General features: G+C 52.8%; 1 protein-coding gene and 3 long non-coding RNA genes across 5 annotated transcripts; 3 read left to right on the plus strand and 1 right to left on the minus strand.

The window, feature by feature from the left end:
* Positions 1-1,474: 1,474 nt before the first annotated feature.
* LOC135292889 (uncharacterized) lies at positions 1,475-3,423 on the plus strand. Its single transcript, XR_010355052.1, has 3 exons — positions 1,475-1,585; positions 1,698-1,875; positions 2,193-3,423. It is a non-coding gene; the product is annotated as an uncharacterized LOC135292889 (long non-coding RNA).
* Positions 3,424-4,727: 1,304 nt separating this feature from the next.
* On the plus strand, positions 4,728-6,676 carry LOC135292881 (uncharacterized). Its single transcript, XR_010355046.1, has 3 exons — positions 4,728-4,838; positions 4,951-5,128; positions 5,446-6,676. It is a non-coding gene; the product is annotated as an uncharacterized LOC135292881 (long non-coding RNA).
* A 1,172-nt stretch (positions 6,677-7,848) lies between these two features.
* LOC135292880 (uncharacterized) lies at positions 7,849-8,970 on the plus strand. The gene is made up of 3 exons (XR_010355045.1): positions 7,849-8,088; positions 8,196-8,403; positions 8,721-8,970. It is a non-coding gene; the product is annotated as an uncharacterized LOC135292880 (long non-coding RNA).
* Positions 8,971-15,840: 6,870 nt separating this feature from the next.
* LOC135292887 (zinc finger protein 572-like) lies at positions 15,841-18,730 on the minus strand. Of its 2 annotated transcripts, XR_010355050.1 has the most exons (4): positions 18,435-18,730; positions 17,714-17,773; positions 16,399-17,561; positions 15,841-15,855 (listed from the first exon to the last, which is right to left on the minus strand). XR_010355050.1 is itself a non-coding variant. In XM_064406956.1 (3 exons), exons 2-3 carry the CDS (start codon positions 17,733-17,735, stop codon positions 17,071-17,073), a joined length of 513 nt encoding a protein of 170 aa, XP_064263026.1. In that variant the 5' UTR covers positions 17,736-17,773; positions 18,435-18,730; the 3' UTR covers positions 16,317-17,070. The 2 variants fall into 2 exon arrangements, 1 of the variants encoding a protein (XP_064263026.1); XM_064406956.1 differs by lacking the exon at positions 15,841-15,855 and having other exon boundaries at positions 16,317-17,561.
* Positions 18,731-22,282: the final 3,552 nt, after the last annotated feature.

The following is a 22,282-nucleotide window of genomic DNA, read 5'->3' on the forward strand; positions in this document are numbered from 1 at the left end:
CAGAGAAATCCTGAGCTGTTTTGTGCTGCTAGGCATGAAGATGCTCAGGGTCTTCCACAGGTGCTCAGCAGGCAGCAGGATTGTGGCTGGATGTCACTCTGGAAATGCCAGTGGCTCAGCTGAGAGCTCTGGCAGTGACTGACACTGCACTGAGAGGGGCCACAGTCCTGGAAAAGGCTTTCATCAGGAGCAAACAGCAGCCTGGAGGGTGGGGAATGCTGGATCTGTACTACTGCATGCTCATCCTTCACCTGAATGTGGAGCTGCCCCCAATGTTGCCATGCATCACTTTTTCTTTTTCTCCTGTTGGGTATATTTTGGAGCAGCTGTTCTATGTGGCTTTTGATGGTGATCCTGTGGCAAGCAGCCATTTGCCTGCTGTGCTGTTCTCACCACTAATACTAACTCCTCATTTCCTTTGGTTTTATTTGGGGTTTTTTATCTAGTTGTTGGATTGGTTTGCGTGGGCTTGTTTGTGTGTTTCTTTGTTTGGGTTTTTGTCTGTTTTGGTTTGAGTTTTTGTTTGCTTCTTTAGAAATGACTGGGGAAGTTGGCATAGCCACACTCAACAAAATGTAAACCAGGCTCGTCTCTCCAGAAATTACTTTGGGCAGGGTTTAGCTGCATCCCCCAGGCTCAGGATCACTAGTATATTTTCAGGTTTTGCTCTGCATCATTAGCCTGCCCAGACTCTGCTTGTTGTTTCACAAATGGAGAAGACAATGGACATTGTGCCAGGCTTCGTTTCAAACAGAGAATCCAGGGTCAGCATGACAGAAAAGAAGAAAAAGCAAATAAATCACCAGTTAGAACAGAACCAGTGTCCCAACATCTTCCTCTCCACTGTTATTAATTTTGTACATTTAGAGGCAAGCCTGGGTCTAAAGCTTGCATCTCTCAGTTTCTGATGCTATTTGCTACCCTGCAGCCTTGACTGGCCCTGATGTGACTGAGTGCTGGGCAAGTGGGGCTGGGGACGCTCAGCCTGGACAGAGGAGACACTGGGCGGCCTCACTGTGGCTGTGCAGGACTGGAAGGGTCCTGCAGGAAAGAAGGGGACAGAGTGTTCAGCAGGGCCTGTGCTGACAGGACGAGTGGGGATTGGCTTTCAACTGCAGCAGGTTGATGGAAGCTGCATCTAAGGAAGCTGCTCTTTTCCACTGGGGGTGGTGGGGCACTGGCCCAGGCTGTGCACAGAGGCTGTGCATGCCCCATCCTTGGGAACAGGGCTCTCAGCAGCACGCTCTGGGGGAAGACTGCTCAGCTGGGAACAAGATGTTGTTCTTCAGGCTCCTTTCCAAGCCCAACCGTGCAGGGACTCCATCATTCCATGGTCTCCAGTGTCCAGTTCAGATGGAGCCTGGGAACTGTGATGTCACAGCCCAGGCTCCAGCTGGAACGTCCAGCACCCAGCAAAGGGCACAACACAACCCTTGGCCGCTGTGTTGACACGCTCTGCACCTTGCTCCTGCCCTCGCCTTTCACTCTTCTTATGCCCCCGATACCCCGATCATTCCTGACAGCTCCTGAGTGCCCGGATTTCATCATCCAGCCCTGCAGGATGCTCCCATTTCTCCTGAGGATGGTATGGTGCCATTTCATGGAGGTGGACACCCCCCACCTGCCCGGGTGGGCTCGAGTTCTGTGGGGATGGAGTGGGACAGGGACCCCACTCTGAGGTTTTGCTGCCTCTGCAGGCTGTCCCAGATGGAGAAGAGGAGATGGAGGTGGATATAGAGATTGATAGAGAGGAGGACATGGAGACGGAGGGAGAAGACACTGGGGAGGAGGAGATGGAGGTGGAGGTGAAGGTGGAAGAGGAGATGGAAGTGGATATGGAAGAGTCCATTGAGGACATGGACATTGATTAAAAAGGTGAGGAAGAGGCCCTGATCTTGGCATGAAGACCAATGCCAGCAGCAGGACAGGCAGAGTGGGTCTCCTGCTGCCAGGCTGGGGCTGGGCTGGGTGCTCCCTGCTCAGGGACATTGTACCCAGGGCACTGCATTCTGGTGGCCATCCACAGCCTGTCCTGTGCCTGCTTTGCTCCACACAAGCTCCATGCCAGACCCAGCCAGGCTCAGTTCTGGTAGCAGAGTCCTGCTGCTGGGCCAGCATGTGCCAGCCTGGGGGCACATGCAAGAGCCCTCTGTGCCTGACTGGAGTGACCGTGGCATTTGCTTTTCTTCCAGGTGTGATGGACAGCACAGACAGAGACACCACCCTTGTGTATATATGTTCTACACTTTGTTGTTGTTCTTTAGAATATAGATTGTAGGGCTATTTTTGACTTCTGTAAATACGTTTCCCATAGTTTTGCTAGGTAGGTTTTTCTTTATATATGTTCTATCGATTGTTGTTGTTACAAATATTCTTACAATGTAAATATGTTCTGTATTTTTGCTGCTGTTCTTCTGTAATAAACAAATTTTATTTTTCACACCCCAGTTCTCCTTGCATTTGCTTCAGGCACAGGCAGCATTTTGCAAAGTTGTAGTTTCCACTTGCTCCAGGTTCCCAGGGCTGGAGGTCAGAAGTAGATGAAGGGGAAAAAAATGCACAATTAAAGGTGTCCAAGACACCCAGAGCCAAAAGAAGCCCAGGGGATTAGGAAAGAGGGAAGCACGTGCTCCAAACAACAGCAGAAATGAAGTGAGAGCTCTGGAGGGAATAAAAGAAAGAGGAAGTCTGAAGAAAGGAAAAAACGTCTCCCCACAAGGTGTTTTGCTTTTTTTCCTTGAGAGCCTCTTCTATCATGTGGTGGAAACCCAGAAAAATAAAGGTCAGGAGAAGCATGGTTTATTGGGAACATTCCTCCTTAGTAGACAATCCTTGTGCAAATCATCCCATGCAGCACTCACACATTTAATTGCTTCTCTTCCTGGGGATGCAGAGTTGCTTTATTTACTCCAAGCAAGATTTTCTCCCTCCTCCCTGGCAAAGAACAAGCTCCCATCCTGGCAAGCGCTCACTTCTTTCCTTAACACTCATCACACCCATGCTAAGGAGAGTGGAGAAGGTTAATTTATCACTTGTTGCAAGTTCTAAGTCCTTCTTAGATAAGGACCATGTTCAGCTGAGTGACAGTGAAGCAAAATGGCAAGCCAGGAATACATTGCCGTGCACACAACATCCTCCATTCACATGGATGGTATCTCACTGGCACACAGGAGGAAGGAAGGAACCCAAATGCATCATTGTACATCAAGTCATAAATGTTGAGGGATGAACAGATCTCATGGGGAGATGGAAACCTCCCCTGAAAAGCAGTTCAGAGAAATCCTGAGCTGTTTTGTGCTGCTAGGCATGAAGATGCTCAGGATCTTCCACAGGTGCTCAGCAGGCAGCAGGATTGTGGCTGGATGTCACTCTGGAAATGCCAGTGGCTCAGCTGAGAGCTCTGGCAGTGACTGACACTGCACTGAGAGGGGCCACAGTCCTGGAAAAGGCTTTCATCAGGAGCAAACAGCAGCCTGGAGGGTGGGGAATGCTGGATCCACCTGAATGTGGAGCTGCCCCCAAAGTTGCCATGCATCACTTTTTCTTTTTCTCCTCTTGGGTATATTTTGGAGCAGCTGTTCTATGTGGCTTTTGATGGTGATCCTGTGGCAAGCAGCCATTTGCCTGCTGTGCTATCCTCACAACTAATACTAAGTCCTCATTTCCTTTGGTTTTATTTGGTGTTTTTTATCTAGTTGTTGGATTGGTTTGCTGCATGGGTTTGTTTGTTTGTTTGTTTGTTTGTTTGTTTGGGTTTTTGTCTGATTTGGTTTGAGTTTTTTGTTTGCTTTTTTATAAATGACTGGTGAAGTTGGCAAAGCCAAACTCAAGATAATGTAAACCAGGATCAGCTTTCCAGAAATTGCTTTTGGCTGGGTTTAGCTGCATCCACCAGGCTCAGGATCACTAGTATATTTTCAGGTTTGCTCTGCATATCAGCCTGCCCAGACTCTGCTTGTTGTTTCACAAATGGAGAAGACAATGGACATTGTGCCAAGCTTCCTTTCAAACAGAAAAACCTGGGACAGCATGACAGAAAAGAAGAAAAAGAAATCACCAGTTAGAACAGAACTAGTGTCCCAACATCTTCCTCTCCGCTGTTATTAATTTTGAACATTTAGAGGCAAGCCTGGGTCTAAAGCTTGCATCTCTCAGTTTCTGATGCTATTTGCTACCCTGCAGCCTTGACTGGCCCTGATGTGACTGAGTGCTGGGCAAGTGGGGCTGGGGACGCTCAGCCTGGACAGAGGAGACACTGGGCGGCCTCACTGTGGCTGTGCAGGACTGGAAGGGTCCTGCAGGAAAGAAGGGGACAGAGTGTTCAGCAGGGCCTGTGGTGACAGGACAAGGGGGGATGCCTTTCAACTGCAGCAGGTTGATGGAAGCTGCATCTAAGGAAGCTGCTCTTTTCCACTGGGGGTGGTGGGGCACTGGCCCAGGCTGTGCACAGAGGCTGTGCATGCCCCATCCTTGGGAACAGGGCTCTCAGCAGCACGCTCTGGGGGAAGACTGCTCAGCTGGGAACAAGATGTTGTTCTTCAGGCTCCTTTCCAAGCCCAACCGTGCAGGGACTCCATCATTCCATGGTCTCCAGTGTCCAGTTCAGATGGAGCCTGGGAACTGTGATGTCACAGCCCAGGCTCCAGCTGGAACGTCCAGCACCCAGCAAAGGGCACAACACAACCCTTGGCCGCTGTGTTGACACGCTCTGCACCTTGCTCCTGCCCTCGCCTTTCACTCTTCTTATGCCCCCGATACCCCGATCATTCCTGACAGCTCCTGAGTGCCCGGATTTCATCATCCAGCCCTGCAGGATGCTCCCATTTCTCCTGAGGATGGTATGGTGCCATTTCATGGAGGTGGACACCCCCCACCTGCCCGGGTGGGCTCGAGTTCTGTGGGGATGGAGTGGGACAGGGACCCCACTCTGAGGTTTTGCTGCCTCTGCAGGCTGTCCCAGATGGAGAAGAGGAGATGGAGGTGGATATAGAGATTGATAGAGAGGAGGACATGGAGACGGAGGGAGAAGACACTGGGGAGGAGGAGATGGAGGTGGAGGTGAAGGTGGAAGAGGAGATGGAAGTGGATATGGAAGAGTCCATTGAGGACATGGACATTGATTAAAAAGGTGAGGAAGAGGCCCTGATCTTGGCATGAAGACCAATGCCAGCAGCAGGACAGGCAGAGTGGGTCTCCTGCTGCCAGGCTGGGGCTGGGCTGGGTGCTCCCTGCTCAGGGACATTGTACCCAGGGCACTGCATTCTGGTGGCCATCCACAGCCTGTCCTGTGCCTGCTTTGCTCCACACAAGCTCCATGCCAGACCCAGCCAGGCTCAGTTCTGGTAGCAGAGTCCTGCTGCTGGGCCAGCATGTGCCAGCCTGGGGGCACATGCAAGAGCCCTCTGTGCCTGACTGGAGTGACCGTGGCATTTGCTTTTCTTCCAGGTGTGATGGACAGCACAGACAGAGACACCACCCTTGTGTATATATGTTCTACACTTTGTTGTTGTTCTTTAGAATATAGATTGTAGGGCTATTTTTGACTTCTGTAAATACGTTTCCCATAGTTTTGCTAGGTAGGTTTTTCTTTATATATGTTCTATCGATTGTTGTTGTTACAAATATTCTTACAATGTAAATATGTTCTGTATTTTTGCTGCTGTTCTTCTGTAATAAACAAATTTTATTTTTCACACCCCAGTTCTCCTTGCATTTGCTTCAGGCACAGGCAGCATTTTGCAAAGTTGTAGTTTCCACTTGCTCCAGGTTCCCAGGGCTGGAGGTCAGAAGTAGATGAAGGGGAAAAAAATGCACAATTAAAGGTGTCCAAGACACCCAGAGCCAAAAGAAGCCCAGGGGATTAGGAAAGAGGGAAGCACGTGCTCCAAACAACAGCAGAAATGAAGTGAGAGCTCTGGAGGGAATAAAAGAAAGAGGAAGTCTGAAGAAAGGAAAAAACGTCTCCCCACAAGGTGTTTTGCTTTTTTTCCTTGAGAGCCTCTTCTATCATGTGGTGGAAACCCAGAAAAATAAAGGTCAGGAGAAGCATGGTTTATTGGGAACATTCCTCCTTAGTAGACAATCCTTGTGCAAATCATCCCATGCAGCACTCACACATTTAATTGCTTCTCTTCCTGGGGATGCAGAGTTGCTTTATTTACTCCAAGCAAGATTTTCTCCCTCCTCCCTGGCAAAGAACAAGCTCCCATCCTGGCAAGCGCTCACTTCTTTCCTTAACACTCATCACACCCATGCTAAGGAGAGTGGAGAAGGTTAATTTATCACTTGTTGCAAGTTCTAAGTCCTTCTTAGATAAGGACCATGTTCAGCTGAGTGACAGTGAAGCAAAATGGCAAGCCAGGAATACATTGCCGTGCACACAACATCCTCCATTCACATGGATGGTATCTCACTGGCACACAGGAGGAAGGAAGGAACCCAAATGCATCATTGTACATCAAGTCATAAATGTTGAGGGATGAACAGATCTCATGGGGAGATGGAAACCTCCCCTGAAAAGCAGTTCAGAGAAATCCTGAGCTGTTTTGTGCTGCTAGGCATGAAGATGCTCAGGATCTTCCACAGGTGCTCAGCAGGCAGCAGGATTGTGGCTGGATGTCACTCTGGAAATGCCAGTGGCTCAGCTGAGAGCTCTGGCAGTGACTGACACTGCACTGAGAGGGGCCACAGTCCTGGAAAAGGCTTTCATCAGGAGCAAACAGCAGCCTGGAGGGTGGGGAATGCTGGATCCACCTGAATGTGGAGCTGCCCCCAAAGTTGCCATGCATCACTTTTTCTTTTTCTCCTCTTGGGTATATTTTGGAGCAGCTGTTCTATGTGGCTTTTGATGGTGATCCTGTGGCAAGCAGCCATTTGCCTGCTGTGCTATCCTCACAACTAATACTAAGTCCTCATTTCCTTTGGTTTTATTTGGTGTTTTTTATCTAGTTGTTGGATTGGTTTGCTGCATGGGTTTGTTTGTTTGTTTGTTTGTTTGTTTGTTTGGGTTTTTGTCTGATTTGGTTTGAGTTTTTTGTTTGCTTTTTTATAAATGACTGGTGAAGTTGGCAAAGCCAAACTCAAGATAATGTAAACCAGGATCAGCTTTCCAGAAATTGCTTTTGGCTGGGTTTAGCTGCATCCACCAGGCTCAGGATCACTAGTATATTTTCAGGTTTGCTCTGCATATCAGCCTGCCCAGACTCTGCTTGTTGTTTCACAAATGGAGAAGACAATGGACATTGTGCCAAGCTTCCTTTCAAACAGAAAAACCTGGGACAGCATGACAGAAAAGAAGAAAAAGAAATCACCAGTTAGAACAGAACTAGTGTCCCAACATCTTCCTCTCCGCTGTTATTAATTTTGAACATTTAGAGGCAAGCCTGGGTCTAAAGCTTGCATCTCTCAGTTTCTGATGCTATTTGCTACCCTGCAGCCTTGACTGGCCCTGATGTGACTGAGTGCTGGGCAAGTGGGGCTGGGGACGCTCAGCCTGGACAGAGGAGACACTGGGCGGCCTCACTGTGGCTGTGCAGGACTGGAAGGGTCCTGCAGGAAAGAAGGGGACAGAGTGTTCAGCAGGGCCTGTGGTGACAGGACAAGGGGGGATGCCTTTCAACTGCAGCAGGTTGATGGAAGCTGCATCTAAGGAAGCTGCTCTTTTCCACTGGGGGTGGTGGGGCACTGGCCCAGGCTGTGCACAGAGGCTGTGCATGCCCCATCCTTGGGAACAGGGCTCTCAGCAGCACGCTCTGGGGGAAGACTGCTCAGCTGGGAACAAGATGTTGTTCTTCAGGCTCCTTTCCAAGCCCAACCGTGCAGGGACTCCATCATTCCATGGTCTCCAGTGTCCAGTTCAGATGGAGCCTGGGAACTGTGATGTCACAGCCCAGGCTCCAGCTGGAACGTCCAGCACCCAGCAAAGGGCACAACACAACCCTTGGCCGCTGTGTTCGCATGCTCTTCACCCTGCTTCTGCCCACTCTGCTCTTCACCTGTCCCCTGATAACCCTTTCAGTCCTGAAAGATCCTTAGTGTCTGGATTTCATCATCCAGCCCTGCAGGATGCTCCCATTTCTCCTGAGGATGGTATGGTGCCATTCCATGGAGGTGGACACCCCACACCTGCCCGGGTGGGCTGGAGCTCTGTGGGGATGGAGTGGGACAGGGACTCTGAGGTTTTGCTGCCTCTGCAGGCTGTCCCAGACAGAGAGGAGGAGATGGAGGTAGATGCAAAGATTGATACGGAGGAGGAGATGGAAATAGACGGAGAAGACCCTGGAGAGGAAGAGATGGATGTGGATGTGGAGGAGGAAGAAGAGATGGACGTGTATGTTGATGAGGAAGAAGAGATGGATGTGGATATGGAAGAGTCCATTGAGGACATGGATATTGATTAAAAAGGTGAGGAAGAGGCCCTGATCTTGGCATGAAGACCAATGCCAGCAGCAGGACAGGCAGAGTGGGTCTCCTGCTGCCAGGCTGGGGCTGGGCTGGGTGCTCCCTGCTCAGGGACATTGTACCCAGGGCACTGCATTCTGGTGGCCATCCACAGCCTGTCCTGTGCCTGCTTTGCTCCACACAAGCTCCATGCCAGACCCAGCCAGGCTCAGTTCTGGTAGCAGAGTCCTGCTGCTGGGCCAGCATGTGCCAGCCTGGGGGCACATGCAAGAGCCCTCTGTGCCTGACTGGAGTGACCGTGGCATTTGCTTTTCTTCCAGGTGCGATGGACATCATGGACAGAGACACCACCCTTGTGTATATATGTTCTACACTTTGTTGTTGTTCTTTAGTATGTAGATTGTAGGGCTATTTTTGACTTCTGTAAATACGTTTCCCATAGTTTTGCTAGGTAGGTTTTTCTTTATATATGTTCTATCGATTGTTGTTGTTACAAATATTCTTACAATGTAAATATGTTCTGTATTTTTGCTGCTGTTCTTCTGTAATAAACAAATTTTACTTTTCACACCCCAGTTCTCCTTGCATTTGCTTCAGGCACAGGCAGCATTTTGCAAAGTTGTGCTTTCCACTTGCTCCAGGTTCCCAGGGCTGGAGGTCCCTGGCACAGCCTCCCCAGGAGTGGGTGTCTCTGTGCACAGAGGGGTCCCACTGACAGAGGTGAGCCTCTCCTTGCAGTTTCTCTGGACACACTTGGGAGCTGTAGGGGCAAAGCCCAGTGTGCCCTGGCCCATGGATCCCATGTTGGGGCAGGGCTGAGCCTGTGTGCTCCTGCAGAGCCTCAGCCATGGCTCTTCCCTGGGTATCCCCAGGGCTAAGGAGGGAGCACTGGGCTGTGGGCAAGCCCTGCTCCTGGGCACCCTGAGGGGCTGGAGCCAGCCTGGAGGGAGCCTCAGCCCTACATGGACCAAGATTTCCTTTGGAAACCCCCTCTCTCCCCAGACTCCTCTGAGCACAACAAGAATTGATCCTCCTAGTTCAAGGTGTGACCTTCATTGGCACAAATGTGTCCCTTGCACTTTCTAGCACAGCAAATGTCAGTGCTTGTAATCCCTGTTCTGCACACTCTGCTCGGGCAGCAAAACATCTGAACCTGAGGGAACATCTTGAATTAGCACAAACCTGCAGAGAGCTCCAGGGGGAGAACCTACCCCCAAGCACCACGAGAAATACTTGACACTGACAGTCTGGGGCAGAGCTGAAACTAAAGTATTTTAATGCCAAGAGAGAGGATTATTTTATTGCTGAATTCATTCTGCAAGAACAAGAATGGAAGCTTTTGGTCTCCTCACCTGCCACAGATGTGTATTGCCAAGTTTTTGCTTCTGGCTTATGACTGGTTTTGATGAATCTGTTCAGAACTCTGATGCTGTTCCTGGCTAAGGTGCAGAGATGATATTTCAGAGCCAGATGAGCTCAGCACATCTTGTGCAATGCAGAATTTCCAGACCCAGACATTCAGGCCATGCAAACTGATGCTTTTTCATCTCCGTGCAAAGATCAGTATTAGGACATCCCTGATGTACCACACACTTCTCAGAGCTGTCCCTTTCATCCACCTCTCCCCAGTCACTTCACAGACTTCACTCTAAGCAGTTTCTGATAGAGCTCAGTAGCACATGGGATTTAATCCTGGTTTTTCTTCATCTTCTCCAGAGCCGTCTCCAGACACAGTGTGTGGGCACTGTCTGGCAGCAGCAGCATTAACCTGTCACCTCCCTGACACTGAGGTTCATGTCACAACTTTTCATCAAAAGCAGCAAATCAATGATTCCCACTGGGTCCCACAAAGCTCCGTGGGGAGTTTGTGTGGCTGCAGTTCCAGCACCAGCCCTGGTGCTCAGAATTTCAGGAGGAGATACAGAAGGAATCAGCCATTCACAGAGAACAACATGAGTTTGCAGGGCCCAGATCCCCACAACAGAGTCCCCAGACTCTGCATTTACACTTTGGCTTCTGTGCCTTACTTTTCCTCTCACTAAAGTCCTGACAGTTTATCTCATGCTCAGGTTCCCAAGATAATTCAAAGCAGCTTTAGGAGCAGGGATATATGGGAACTGTCCCAAGGCTCAACAAAATTTCTCTCCTCAGGCCTGACAATTGCAGCTAAGGAGAGAGGAAAAGCCTGCATGAAAGAGGTGTGAAATCAAAGCAGTAATCAAATTGAGGTATAATGAGAGCAGCTGAACAGGTTTTCAGTGTTCAGAACAAGATTAGCAGCTCCAGGCACAGGAGGGATGTGACATTTTCCCCGTTGTAACAACTCTGTGATGCAAATTGCATCTCAAATCCTCCTCCCCAGCTCTGGGACCTGTTCAGCCACAAACGTGGTGCTGAATTTTTAAAGCAAAGTGGAAGCTGGTCAGAGAGCTGGTTTGCAAATAAAAATCACAGAGGGCAGTTTGGAAGCACCAGCTGGAGCAGAGAGTGGCAGAACCTGGCCCTGGGGGGCAGCACAGCCACACAACACATGCCTGAAACTCTAAGAAATTAAAGAACTTGCCACTGGTTTTCCCTCAGGAGCTACAGAAGGTGCTTTATGGAATCCCTGCCTCCTTCACACATGCATCAGCATGCAGGAGAGCGCAAGGATAAAGATTACAGCACCTTCTGCTGCTGCTTCCATCTCCTGACTCAAATCTCACCAAAATCTGTCACGATTGGGCCTTTCCAAAGTCTCAGATTCACTTGGTCCTTGCAGGATTTTGGTTCTGAGGAGCATGAAGGGAGATAAAGGCACTTGCAGACACCAGAGATGCAGTTGGTACCTGAGGCGCATTTCACTGCCCAGGTTAGTGCCTCTAAAACCATCAAAAGCAGCCCCTTTGACAGCACCAAGCCAAGAGCAGAACACCAGGGCCTGCACTCTTGCTTCGGCAAGAACCCCTTGTGTGAGGACACGAGGCTTGACTCCATTTTCATCAGAAGGCTGATTTATTATGTTATATATTATACTAAAATACTACATTACAACTACACTAAAAGAACAGAGAGAAGAAGATCAGAAGGCTACAAAGACAAGAATAGAATAGGAATGAATAACAAAAATCCTGTGACTGCTCACAGCCTTGGCACAGGTGGCTGTGATTGGTCACTGATTGAAAACAATCCACGTGGACCAATGGAAGATGCACGTGTGGCCTTCCACAGCAGCAGATAGTTATTGTTTACATTTCTTTCCTGAGGCTCTCAGCTCCTCAGGACAGGAAAAATCCCAGCAGAGGCTTTTCCCTAAAATATCATGGCTACATCTCACCCTTTAAAATTTATTAAATTAAATAGAAAAAGAAATGTTTGCAATCTCTTCTACTGCGCCCTTGCAGAAGAGAGAACAAACACCTCTTGAGGTTCATCTGTTGCCAATCAAAATCTCAATCAACTGCTGATGTGGAATGGTCAGGGAAATTCTTCACCTGTGGAACATTCAGGGAAATTCTTCACTTATCAAACATCACATTCTATCCTATCACTAAAACAATCCTAAAATATAAGAAAATGCAAAAACTCATGCAAACAAAGTTCATTGTTTCAAGTCCAAGCAGCTGAGTTTCAGGACAGAGTCCATGGACTGAAGATGTTCTTCTTTGACATCTCTGGAAGTCCCCTTTGGTCCTGAAACAGGCTTGCAGAATTCTGAAACAAAGAACTGCTAAAGAGAATCAATCAACAAGAATCATCAAAAATCCATTGACAGTCATCAAACAATTCAGAGAGAAAATTCTGGAATGCCCTGGCCACAGCCCTTCATTGAACCACTTGGGCTGAGGCTAATTTTTGGCTTTTCAATGCTTTTGAGCTGCTAGCTCTTTCCACTTTTCTTCTTTTTTTTTTTTTTTTTTTTTTTTTTTTCCAAAAGAAGAAGAACAGCAGCAGCAGAGGGTCTCTAGGACCTTTTGGTGGCCCTGGTCCTGGTGGGCAGACCAGAGAACCCAGACCTGGCTCACAGAATGGTGGCCCAGGTCCCTGCGGGGAAAGCAAAGTCCCCAAACCCAGCACTGGACGGGGCGGTGGCCCCAGCCCAGGGAAATGAGCCAAATGGCCCAGAACCAGCCTGTGAGGTGGGCTCTGCATGCTCAGAACCTGGCAGGACCATGCTGCCAGTGTCTTGAGAGCAGAAATGACCCAATGCTTCCTCCCCCCAGCAGCACCGGCGCACACCGGCAGCTCGGGAAGAGAAGCTTTCTCAGGAATTGTCATCCCAGATGTGAGCGTTTCTTGTCCCCAGAGCAAGCGAGCAATGCTTGCTTTGCTCTGTGTCTCTTGCTCCTGCAAGGCAAATGCCACTGCTCCTGCATTCTGCCCCTCGGCACCACCCCCATCCCCACTGGGCTGGGAACCAGAGGCAGATACCACAGGAGCCAACTCCCCCACGCCACTGGGGCGCTTGGGGGAAGGCAGGCACCCCAACCCCTAGGGAGAAGCCCCCGACCACATGCGAAATGGCCCAGAAACCACACTGATTTTGAACACAGCCAGCCGAACTGCTCCTGCGGTGAGCTGGCGGGCCGTGCCCTCTCCACGGAGGGACAGACTGTTCACAGGGTCTGATGCGAAGGTCGGAGCTCTGGAAGGCAGCGGGACAACTGGGGTGGGTGGTGCGAGCAGCACGGGTGCTGGTGTCGGCTCTTGAGACGGTCCCATGGGCTCAGCACCATTCTTGGCATGCTCTTTCACTGCAATTGGGTTGGCAGGGAGCAGCAGGCTCGGCACGGGCGGCGGGGCCGGCTCCCCATCTCCCCCAAGAGAAAGAGGGGGGGGGAAGGCAGCTCTGCCTGCTCATGCTCCAAGGGAGCGGAGAAAAACTTTTGCTCAGCTGTGGGTAATGCGGGGGGGCTGCGAACCTGCGGTTCGTCTTCTTTGAGAGGCTCCTCTCGTGCCGAACCTGGTGGAAACGGAGCGCGACCGTGCCACCGAGCCACGATGTCCCCTGCAGCCTCCCTTTTTTCCAAAATACAGAATAAGAGCCATAGGTGCACTCCATACATTGTTGGGAGTGTAACACCCTGGTCCTTTGTCCACTCAAAAGCAGCGTCCATGAACTCCCAAAGATCTAAATCAAGGGAGTATACGACATTTGTAAAAAATCTATGAAATTTTGCCCATCTTAAAAACTCATAACACAGTCTCCCCCACACACTATTAACTCCGTTCTCGTGTCCCCATCTGTGCCAGAGTTTAATAACTTTCTTCTCTGACGCAGTAAACGGAACCTGAGCTTCCGAAGGTACATTTTCCCAACTTTCCTCCCACCTTCTGTGAATGGCAGGATCTTCAGGAAGGGAAAAAATAACAGTACCTTTAGACAGTGTCCTTGTGGATCCAGCTGTGCAGCTCTGCTGCTCTGCGGTCTCTGGACACAATGTCCAGGAAAGTCCAACAGGTTCTCCTGTTTGCCTTGGCTGTGAACTCTGCCCATCTTCAAGGTCTCGTTTCTTCAGCTCCAGGCTGGACTCTGTGGTCACTCCTGGGGTTGCCATCAATTTCACACATCCAGGGGTCACCAATTATTGTTTAGGCTGCCCTTTGTGTGAGGACACGAGGCTTGACTCCATTTTCATCAGAAGGCTGATTTATTATGTTATATATTATATTAAAATACTACATTGAAACTATACTAAAAAGAACAGAGAGAAGAAGATCAGAAGGCTACAAAGACAAGAATAGAATAGGAATGCATAACAAAAATCCTGCGACTGCTCACAGCCTTGGCACAGGTGGCTGTGATTGGTCACTGATTGAAAACAATCCACATGGACCAATGGAAGATGCACGTGTGGCCTTCCACAGCAGCAGATAGTTATTGTTTACATTTCTTTCCTGAGGCTCTCAGCTCCTCAGGACAGGAAAAATCCCAGCAGAGGCTTTTTCACTAAAATATGGCTACAATTTCCCACCATGGATCACAGGGAGTGTGGGCCACCAGGGCTGTGCCCAGCGTGGGTCCTGCAGTGGGGGATGGAGCTGGAGCAGCGCATGAAGCTCTTCCCGCACTCGGGGCACTCACAGGGCTTCCCTCACCAGTGCCTCCGTTGGTGTCTGGTCAATGTAGAGCTCCTGGAGAAGCTCTTCCCACACTGGGGACACTCGTAGGGCCTCTCCCCAGTGTGGATGCGCCGGTGGGTGACGAGGGTGGAGTTGTGCCTGAATCCCTTCCCGCAGTCGGGGCAGCAGAAGGGCCTCTCCTCTGTGTGAATCCGATAGTGCCAGAAAAGATGGGAGCAGATCCAAAACCCCTTCCCACACTCGGAACACTCGTAGGGCCTCTCCCCAGAGCGGATATTTTGGTGGTAGATCAGGTTGGTGCGAAGTCTGAAGCTCTTCCTGCATTCCCCACACTCGTAGGGCCGTTCCCCACTGTGGATCACCTGGTGCCTGATCAGGCTGGAGCTGCACCTGAAGCTCTTCCCACACTCCAAGCACTTGTGGGGCTTCTCCCCATCATGGAGCTGCTCATGGACCACCAGCTCCGAGCTCTGGCTCCATCTCAGGCCGCCTTCCCGGCCCAGGCTGGCTCTTTCCCCCTCAGATCCCCGTGATCTGCGCTTGCAGCCCCTCCTCGTGCGGCATCTCCGGGGCTTTTCCTCCCCGTTGGGTTCCTGCGCCGTGGAGCCGCTCAAAACGGCCTCTGCCACGAGGTTCTGCTGTGCTGAGCTGGGAGATGGAACAGCAGAGAAAGGGAAAGGGGCACTGACTTCCTCCTCACCTGCCTCATTGTCCCAGGGCATCTTGCTCTTCCTCACAGCCTCCCAGGGGTTGGCAATGAGAAATCATGGTTTGAGGAAAATAAGGGATGAGCACGTTGAATTTGAAGGTCCGTCTGCCCGAGCCCACCTCGAGAAGTCACCGGCCATCTGGGCTCCAGAAAAACCTCCCAAACACCAAGGTTCAGCCCTAAAAATCCTACCAAGAGCTCCCTGTCCCTTGTCCCTCCCCTCTGCTCTTCGGAGTTCCCCCTGTCCCAGCTGCTGGGGTTACGCTTGCATTGGGGGTCCCCCTTCTCCTCGGTGCCCGCCCTCTCCAGGCTGCTGGCAGTCCCAGCAATCCCAAAAGCTGCCACCTCTTCCCTCAGCCCATTCAGGGGTGCTGGGGCTTTTTGGGCTCCCTTTTGGGCTCCCTTCTCCCCTCATTCTCTGCTCTGGGCTGCTTTGGAGCCCTGCCAGCTGCAAACATCCCCCCAAAAAAACCCCAAAGCCAGGCACCCCCGGGATATTCGGGCCGTGCTCCCCGTCCCTGGGCACCTGCGGGATGGGGGGCGATGCTCCTGGGGCTGCGGCGGCTTCAGGGACCGCCAGGGCCACGAGATTCTCCCTCTCCTCTTCTGCTGCTGCTCGGCCTCTTCCTCCCTCCCTCCTCCTCCTCCTCCTCCTTTCCCATTCTTGAAGGTCCTCCTGAAGGCTGAACCATGAGGGGAAAAGGGGCAAGGAAAGGGCAGGAACCGTGAGGGGAAAGGAGGCAAGGAAAGGACGGAACCGTGAGGGGAAAGGGGGCAAGGAAAGGACGGAACCGTGAGGGGAAAGGGGGCAAGGAAAGGGCGGGAACCGTGAGGGGAAAGGGGGCAAGGAAAGGGGGCAAAGAAAGGACGGAACTGTGAGGGGAAAGGGGGCAAGGAAAGGACGGAACTGTGAGGGGAAAGGGGGCAAGGAAAGGACGGAACTGTGAGGGGAAAGGGGGCAAGGAAAGGACGGAACTGTGAGGGGAAAGGGGGCAAGGAAAGGGCGGAACCGTGAGGGGAAAGGGGGCAAGGAAAGGGCGGAACCGTGAGGGGAAAGGGGCGGGCTCAGGCCAAGGGCGGCAACTGTGAGGGGACACTCTGGGAGGCGGCACTCTGCAAACAGAACTGCAAGGGACTGAGCATGGACGGGAAGAAAGCAGTAAGTCTGAAAGTTTTATTTGCTATCAAATACATCTCACACACCCAGCCCCACGCAATCCCCGTACCTCTGCACTAAACTGGGATCCCACTTCTCCCAGTGTCATTCTAACCCCATGTCAGCCTGGTGGCTTTGGAGTCGAGTGACTTTGTTGTGGGATTGAGTTTTTTGAGGTGGGAAGAAGCAAATCCCTGGTGCTATTGAGCTTTCATTCAACAATTAAGTTGTTTTCAGTGGGGCTGAGTTATTCTGAAGTAACAGACCCATCGACTTGGCTTTTGGACTGCAAAGATTGAGAAGAGAAAAAAAACATTAAGGCCAAACCAAAAGGAGGAGCAGCCAGATGTGTTCCCACCACGGATCACAGGGAATGTGGGTCACCAGGGCTGTGCCCAGCGTGGGTCCTGCAGTGGGGGATGGAGCTGGAGCAGCGCACGAAGCTCTTCCCGCACTCGGGGCACTCGCAGGGCTTCCCTCACCAGTGCCTCCGTTGGTGTCTGGTCAAGTGAGAGCACTGTGAGAAGCTCTTCCCACACTGGGGACACTCGTAGGGCCTCTCCCCAGTGTGGATCTTTTGGTGGACAAGGAGGTTGGCGCGATGTCTGAATCTCTTCCCACACTCCCCACACTCGTAGGGCCGTTCCCCAGTGTGGGTCCTCTGGTGGTGGATCAGGGTGGAGCTCTCCCTGAAGCTCCTCCCACATTCTTCACACTTATGGGGCCTATCCCCAGTGTGCATTCACCGGTGCCAGACAAGATGGAAGCTCTGCCTGAAGCCCTGCCCGCAGTCGGGGCAGCGGAAGGGCCTCTCCTGTGTGTGTGTGCGCTGGTGCACGAGGAGACTGGAGCTGCTCCGAAACCTCTTCCTGCACTGATCACACTCGTAGGGCCGTTCCCCAGTGTGGCTCCTCTGGTGCCGGATCAGGTTGGAGCTTATCTGGAAGCCCCTCCCACACTCCAAGCACTTGTGGGGCTTCTCCCCATCAGGAACCTCCTCATGGACCACCAGCTCCGAGCTCTGGCTCCATCTCCGGCCGCCTTCCCGGCCCAGGCTGGCTCTTTCCCCCTCAGATCCCCGCCATCTGCGTTTGCAGCCCCTCCTCGTGCGGCATCTCCGGGGCTTTTCCTCCCCGTTGGGTTCCTGCGCCATGGAGCTGCTCAAAATGGCCTCTGCCACGAGGTTCTGCCACGGGGATTTGTCCTCCCTGCTCTCCATCCTCAGCTCCTGCTCTGGGGGAGGAAGGACAAGGACAGGATGGCATTTGCCTCTGGGCCACAGGCAAGGGCAAGGAGATGCCCCCAGGCTGCCCTGCAGCCGGGGCCGTGCTGGGCTGGGAGATGGAGCAGGCGAGAGGGCAAAGGGGCACTGACTTCCTCCTCACCTGCCTCAGTGTCCAGGGACATCTTCCTCACAGCCTCACAAGAGACGGCAATGGGAAATCCTGGTTTGAGGAAAACAAGAGATGAGCACGTTGAGTTTGAAGGTCCCTCTGCCCAAGTCCATCTCTACAAGTCACCAGCGACCTAGGCTCCAGAAAAACATCCCAAACACCAAGATTCAGTGCTGAAAAACCCGCCCCAGGAGTTCCCCACCCCTGCTCCCTCCCCTCTGGTCTTTGGGAGTTCCCCCTGTCCCAGCTGCTGGGGTCACGCTTGCATTGGGGGTCCCCCTTCTCCTCGGTGCCCGCCCTCCCCAGCCTGCTGGCAGTCCCAGCAATCCCAAAAGCTGCCCCCTCTTCATTCTGCCCATTCAGGGGTGCTGGGGCTTTTTGGGCTCCCTTTTGGGCTCCCTTCTCCCCTCATGCTCTGCTCTGGGCTGCAGGGGCTCCAAGGAGTCCCCCCTGCCCCTCTCCAGCCTCTGCAGGCTCCCGCCCATGGCGGCGCTCCCCCCTCTCTGGGCTCCCCACTTTGGGCTCCTGGGGGACACAGGGCTCTGCTCCTCCAGGCTGCCTCTGCCGCCAAAAGCCACGGCCACCCCCCGATGTCCCTCCGAGGGGCCTTTTCCGCTCAGCCTTGCACTTCTTCATTCTCCAAACATCCCCCCAAAAATCCCAGCCCAGGGACCCCCGGGATATCTGGGCCGAGCTCCCCCTCCCCGCTCACCTGCGCCATGGGGGGCGATGATCCCACAGGTGGGGGCTGCGAATGCACGGAGGGCTCGACCGCGTGCTTCCTGCTGCTCAGCCTTGATCCGCCTCTGTCCCTCCGCTTCCTCTTCCTGCCCCTTCTCCTATTCCATCCCCCCGCCTCCTCCTAATCCTTCTCCTCCCTCACCACACCTCCTTCTCCTTCTGTGGCTGCTCTCTCTCCGCCTTCCCCCTCCTCTTCCATCTCCCCTCCCACTCTCCTCCTCTCTAATCCCGCCTCCTCCTCCTCCTTCATCCCTCCCCTTCCCTCCCTCCTCCCCCTCCCCCAGCAGCAGCGACGCCCTCGCTGCCCCGTTCCCGGAGCCCTCGCAGCCGCGGCAGGAGCGGGGCTGGAGCCGGCACAGCTCGGCACGGGCAGTGCGGGGCTCTCGGCTGCTCCCGGCCGCTGCGGAGAAGGGGGGAAGCCGGCCCGGGCGAAAGGAGAGGCAAACTGCGACAACTGGGGGCCCCACATCCAAACTGGGCCCTGCTGGGGAGCCTGCCTGGGCACTGCCAGCCCTTGGGGCTCCTCTCGGCACATCCGGGAGGGGGGAACGCAGAGAGGGCTGCGGGATCCCAGCGCTGGCAGCACTGCCAGGGACTGGGCTCTGCTGGGACCATACTGGGAGTGACTGGGACTCTACTGGGTTTGTTCTGGGATCATACTGGCATCCCACTTGGACTGTACTGGCTTTGTACTGATATCATTCTGGGATCATACTGGGAGTGACTGGGACTGTACTGGGTTTGTACTGGGATCATACTGGAATCACACTTGGACTGTACTGGCTTTGTACTGATATCATTCTGGGATCATACTGGGAGTGAGCAGGAGCCTGCAGAGGCAATTGAGACCATGTTAGGGGCAATTGGGATCTACTGGGAGTGACTGGGATTGTGCTGAGGGTGACTGGGAGCAGCTGGGAGCAACTGGGATCATGACAGGAGCAACTGGGAGTGGCTGGCTGCATGCTGGGAGGGATTGGAAATAACTGGGCTTCTACTGGGATCACGCTGGAGGTGACTGGGATCATCCTGGCAGTGAGTGCCACTGCACTGAGGCTGACTGGGAGTGCTTGGCAGCAAATGGGATCATACTGGGGAATAATGGGAGGGACTGGGAACATGCTGGAGGGACCTGGGATACACTGGGAGATACTGGGAGTGACTGGAACAAAAGGGAGTGTGAAAGAGAGCCACTGGAACCATGTGGAGCACAACTGGTTCATACTGGCAGGGACTGGGAGCACACTGGGCTCATCTCTGGATCATACTGGGAGGGACTGGACTAATACTGGGAGAATCTGAGAGCGACTGGGAACACACCCTGCACATCATCCCCCATACTGGGCCTGACTGGGAGCAACTGGGGTTATACTGGAACCACACTGGGAGGGCTGGCATGTGACTAGGATCCAACTGGAGCTTACTGGGATCATATTGGGGTTGAAAGGGAGTGACTGGGATCACACTTTGGGCTTCTGGGAGCACCTGAGAGAAACTGGGATCATGCTGCAAGCAAACTGGAGGAACTGGGCAGGACTGGATGCATGCTGGAGGCAGCTGGGATATTCTGGGCATGACTGGGGGATCGCACTGGGAGAGCTGACACCTTCCTGGGGCCACTGGCAGCGCCTGGAAATGACTGCAGACATGCTGGGACAAGGTGGGAAATGTTGGGGGGTTTTGTGGATTTTGGGGGGGTTTGGATTTTGGGGGTTTTATTGGCGCTTTGGGGGGGGTGTTTTTCTGGGGGTGTTTGGGGGTTTATTGAAAATTTTGGTTGTTTTTTTTTTTTTTTGTATTTTGGGAGGTTTTACTGGGATTTTGTTGAGGGTTTTCACGATTCTCATAAATTCTGGGGGTTTTATTGGGATTTTTAGGAGATTTCGAGGTATTTATTATAATTGTGGAGGCATTTAGTGTGATTTATTTGGGATTTGGGTTTTTTGGCAATTTGGGGTTTTTTGGGAGTTTTGGTGGGATTTAGAGGAGTTTTGTGAGGTTTTTTGGTTGTTGCTCTGATTTCTTTGGGTCTTGGGGGAGATTTTGCAAGATTTTTTAGGGGACATTTTTGGGGGATTTGTGGGGTTTCATCAGGATTTTGGGGGTTATTGGGATTTCAAAAGATTTCATGGTCTTTTTTTGGGATTCCAGGGTGTTCTAATGGGATTTTGTCATATTTATTTCGGATTTCATGAGTTTTATTGGGACTTTTGGGGCTTTTAAGGAGATTAAGGAGATTTTGATGCCTCTCAGCCCTTCCACAAACCCTGGGACAACCCCAAAGGTCCCAGACGCCCAAATGCCCCACAAAATCCACTAAAAATCCCAAATTTCTCAAGAAATTACAATAAGATCCTCCAAAACCCCAGAGAATCCCACAAAATCCCAGTGAAACATACCAAAACTCAAAAAAACTCCCCAAAATTTCACTAAACCTCCTCAAAAATCAACGTCCCCAACCCAAATAAAATCTCTCAAAATCCAAAACTCCCCAAATCCACAAAACCCCCAAAACCCCATAACCCCCCAAAACCCAATAATTGTCTCCAAAACCTCTATAATTCCCCCTACACTTCCATCAAATACCCAATAAAGCCTTAAAAAAGCCCCAAGATAATCCCCAAAAACCCTCAAAAAATTGCATCAAAATTGCCCCAAATCCCAAAAATGCCCCCCAAAATCCCCCCAGACTCTCTGGGGCCGTCCTGGATCAGGGGCACCGGCCGGTGGAACAGGAGCCACCTCAGGGGCCCTCGGAGCTCTGTGGGGAGGGGGCACCATGGGAGACCCCCAGAAACGGGAGGGGGAGGTGGAACCCCTGTTGTGCCCCCTCGCCCTGAAACCCCCAGTCCCTGGTTCAGGGGGGGCCTGGGACCCCCCGGGACCCCCAGATCTCCCTCGGGACCCCTCTGGGAGCCCCAAACCCCCCCAAGGTTGGCCCAGGATCACCCTGGACCCCCAAAACCTTCCCGGGAGCCTCAGACCCCCCAGTTCCCCACAAAATTGACCCCAGACCCACCTGAGACCCCCCTCAAATCCATCAGACTGCCCCAAATCCCCCTCAGCCCCCTCAATCCCCCCCAAACCCTGGGAAATCCCCTCACACTCCGCTAAATCCCCCCAGATGCACCTCAGAACCCACCAGAGCCCCCCAGCTCCTCTCACAACCCCCCAAAATCCCTTCAGGCCCTCCCAATTCCCCTCAGATCCCCCTAAACCCACCTGAAAACACCCAGACCCTCTCAAGCTGCCCCCAAAGATCCCCAAAGCCCCCTCAGACCCACCAAAGCCCCCTCAGACCCCCTCATTATCCCTAAACCCGCCGCACACCCCCCTATTTCCCGTCAATCTCCCCAAAATCCCCAATTTCTCCTCAGACCGCCCCAAACCCCCCCAGTTTCCCCTCAGCGCCCTCCTCAGCCGCGCTCGCCTCTGAATCTCCCGCCTCCGCCGTGTGCACGGGCTCCCCAGCCAATAGCAGCGCGCCCCGCCCCGAACCAGCCAATGAGGACGCGGCTCCCCTCAGCAGCGCCCGCCTCCCCACAGCGCTGCAGCCAATCAGAGGCGAGCCGCAGCGGCGGTGCCGGTGCCGGGCGCTGCAGAGAGTGGGGGCGGCACTGGGAGCGGCCGGAGCGCTCTGGGAGCTGCTGAGGCGGCCGGGACAGGGCCGGGAGGGGCTGAGAGGGGATCGGGGGGGCGTGGGAGGGTCCGGGGGGTCTGGGGGGGATTTAGGGAGGGTTCCGGGGCTGTGGGGCGGGGTCTGGGGAGGGCTCTTGGCTGGGGGATCGTGAGGTGTCAGGGAGGGTCTGGGGAGGGGTC

This window comes from Passer domesticus, unplaced genomic scaffold, assembly GCF_036417665.1.
Source record: "Passer domesticus isolate bPasDom1 unplaced genomic scaffold, bPasDom1.hap1 HAP1_SCAFFOLD_55, whole genome shotgun sequence".
In the NCBI taxonomy this organism is placed as follows: Eukaryota; Metazoa; Chordata; class Aves; order Passeriformes; family Passeridae; genus Passer; species Passer domesticus.

Coding starts and splice junctions, on each gene's coding strand:
- LOC135292887 (XM_064406956.1), bottom strand. CDS start 17,735: ATGTCCCTGGACACTGAGGCAG. Junction 17,562..17,713: donor GTCCCTGGACACTGAGGCAG/GTGAGGAGGAAG, acceptor TTCCTCCCCCAG/AGCAGGAGCTGAGGATGGAG.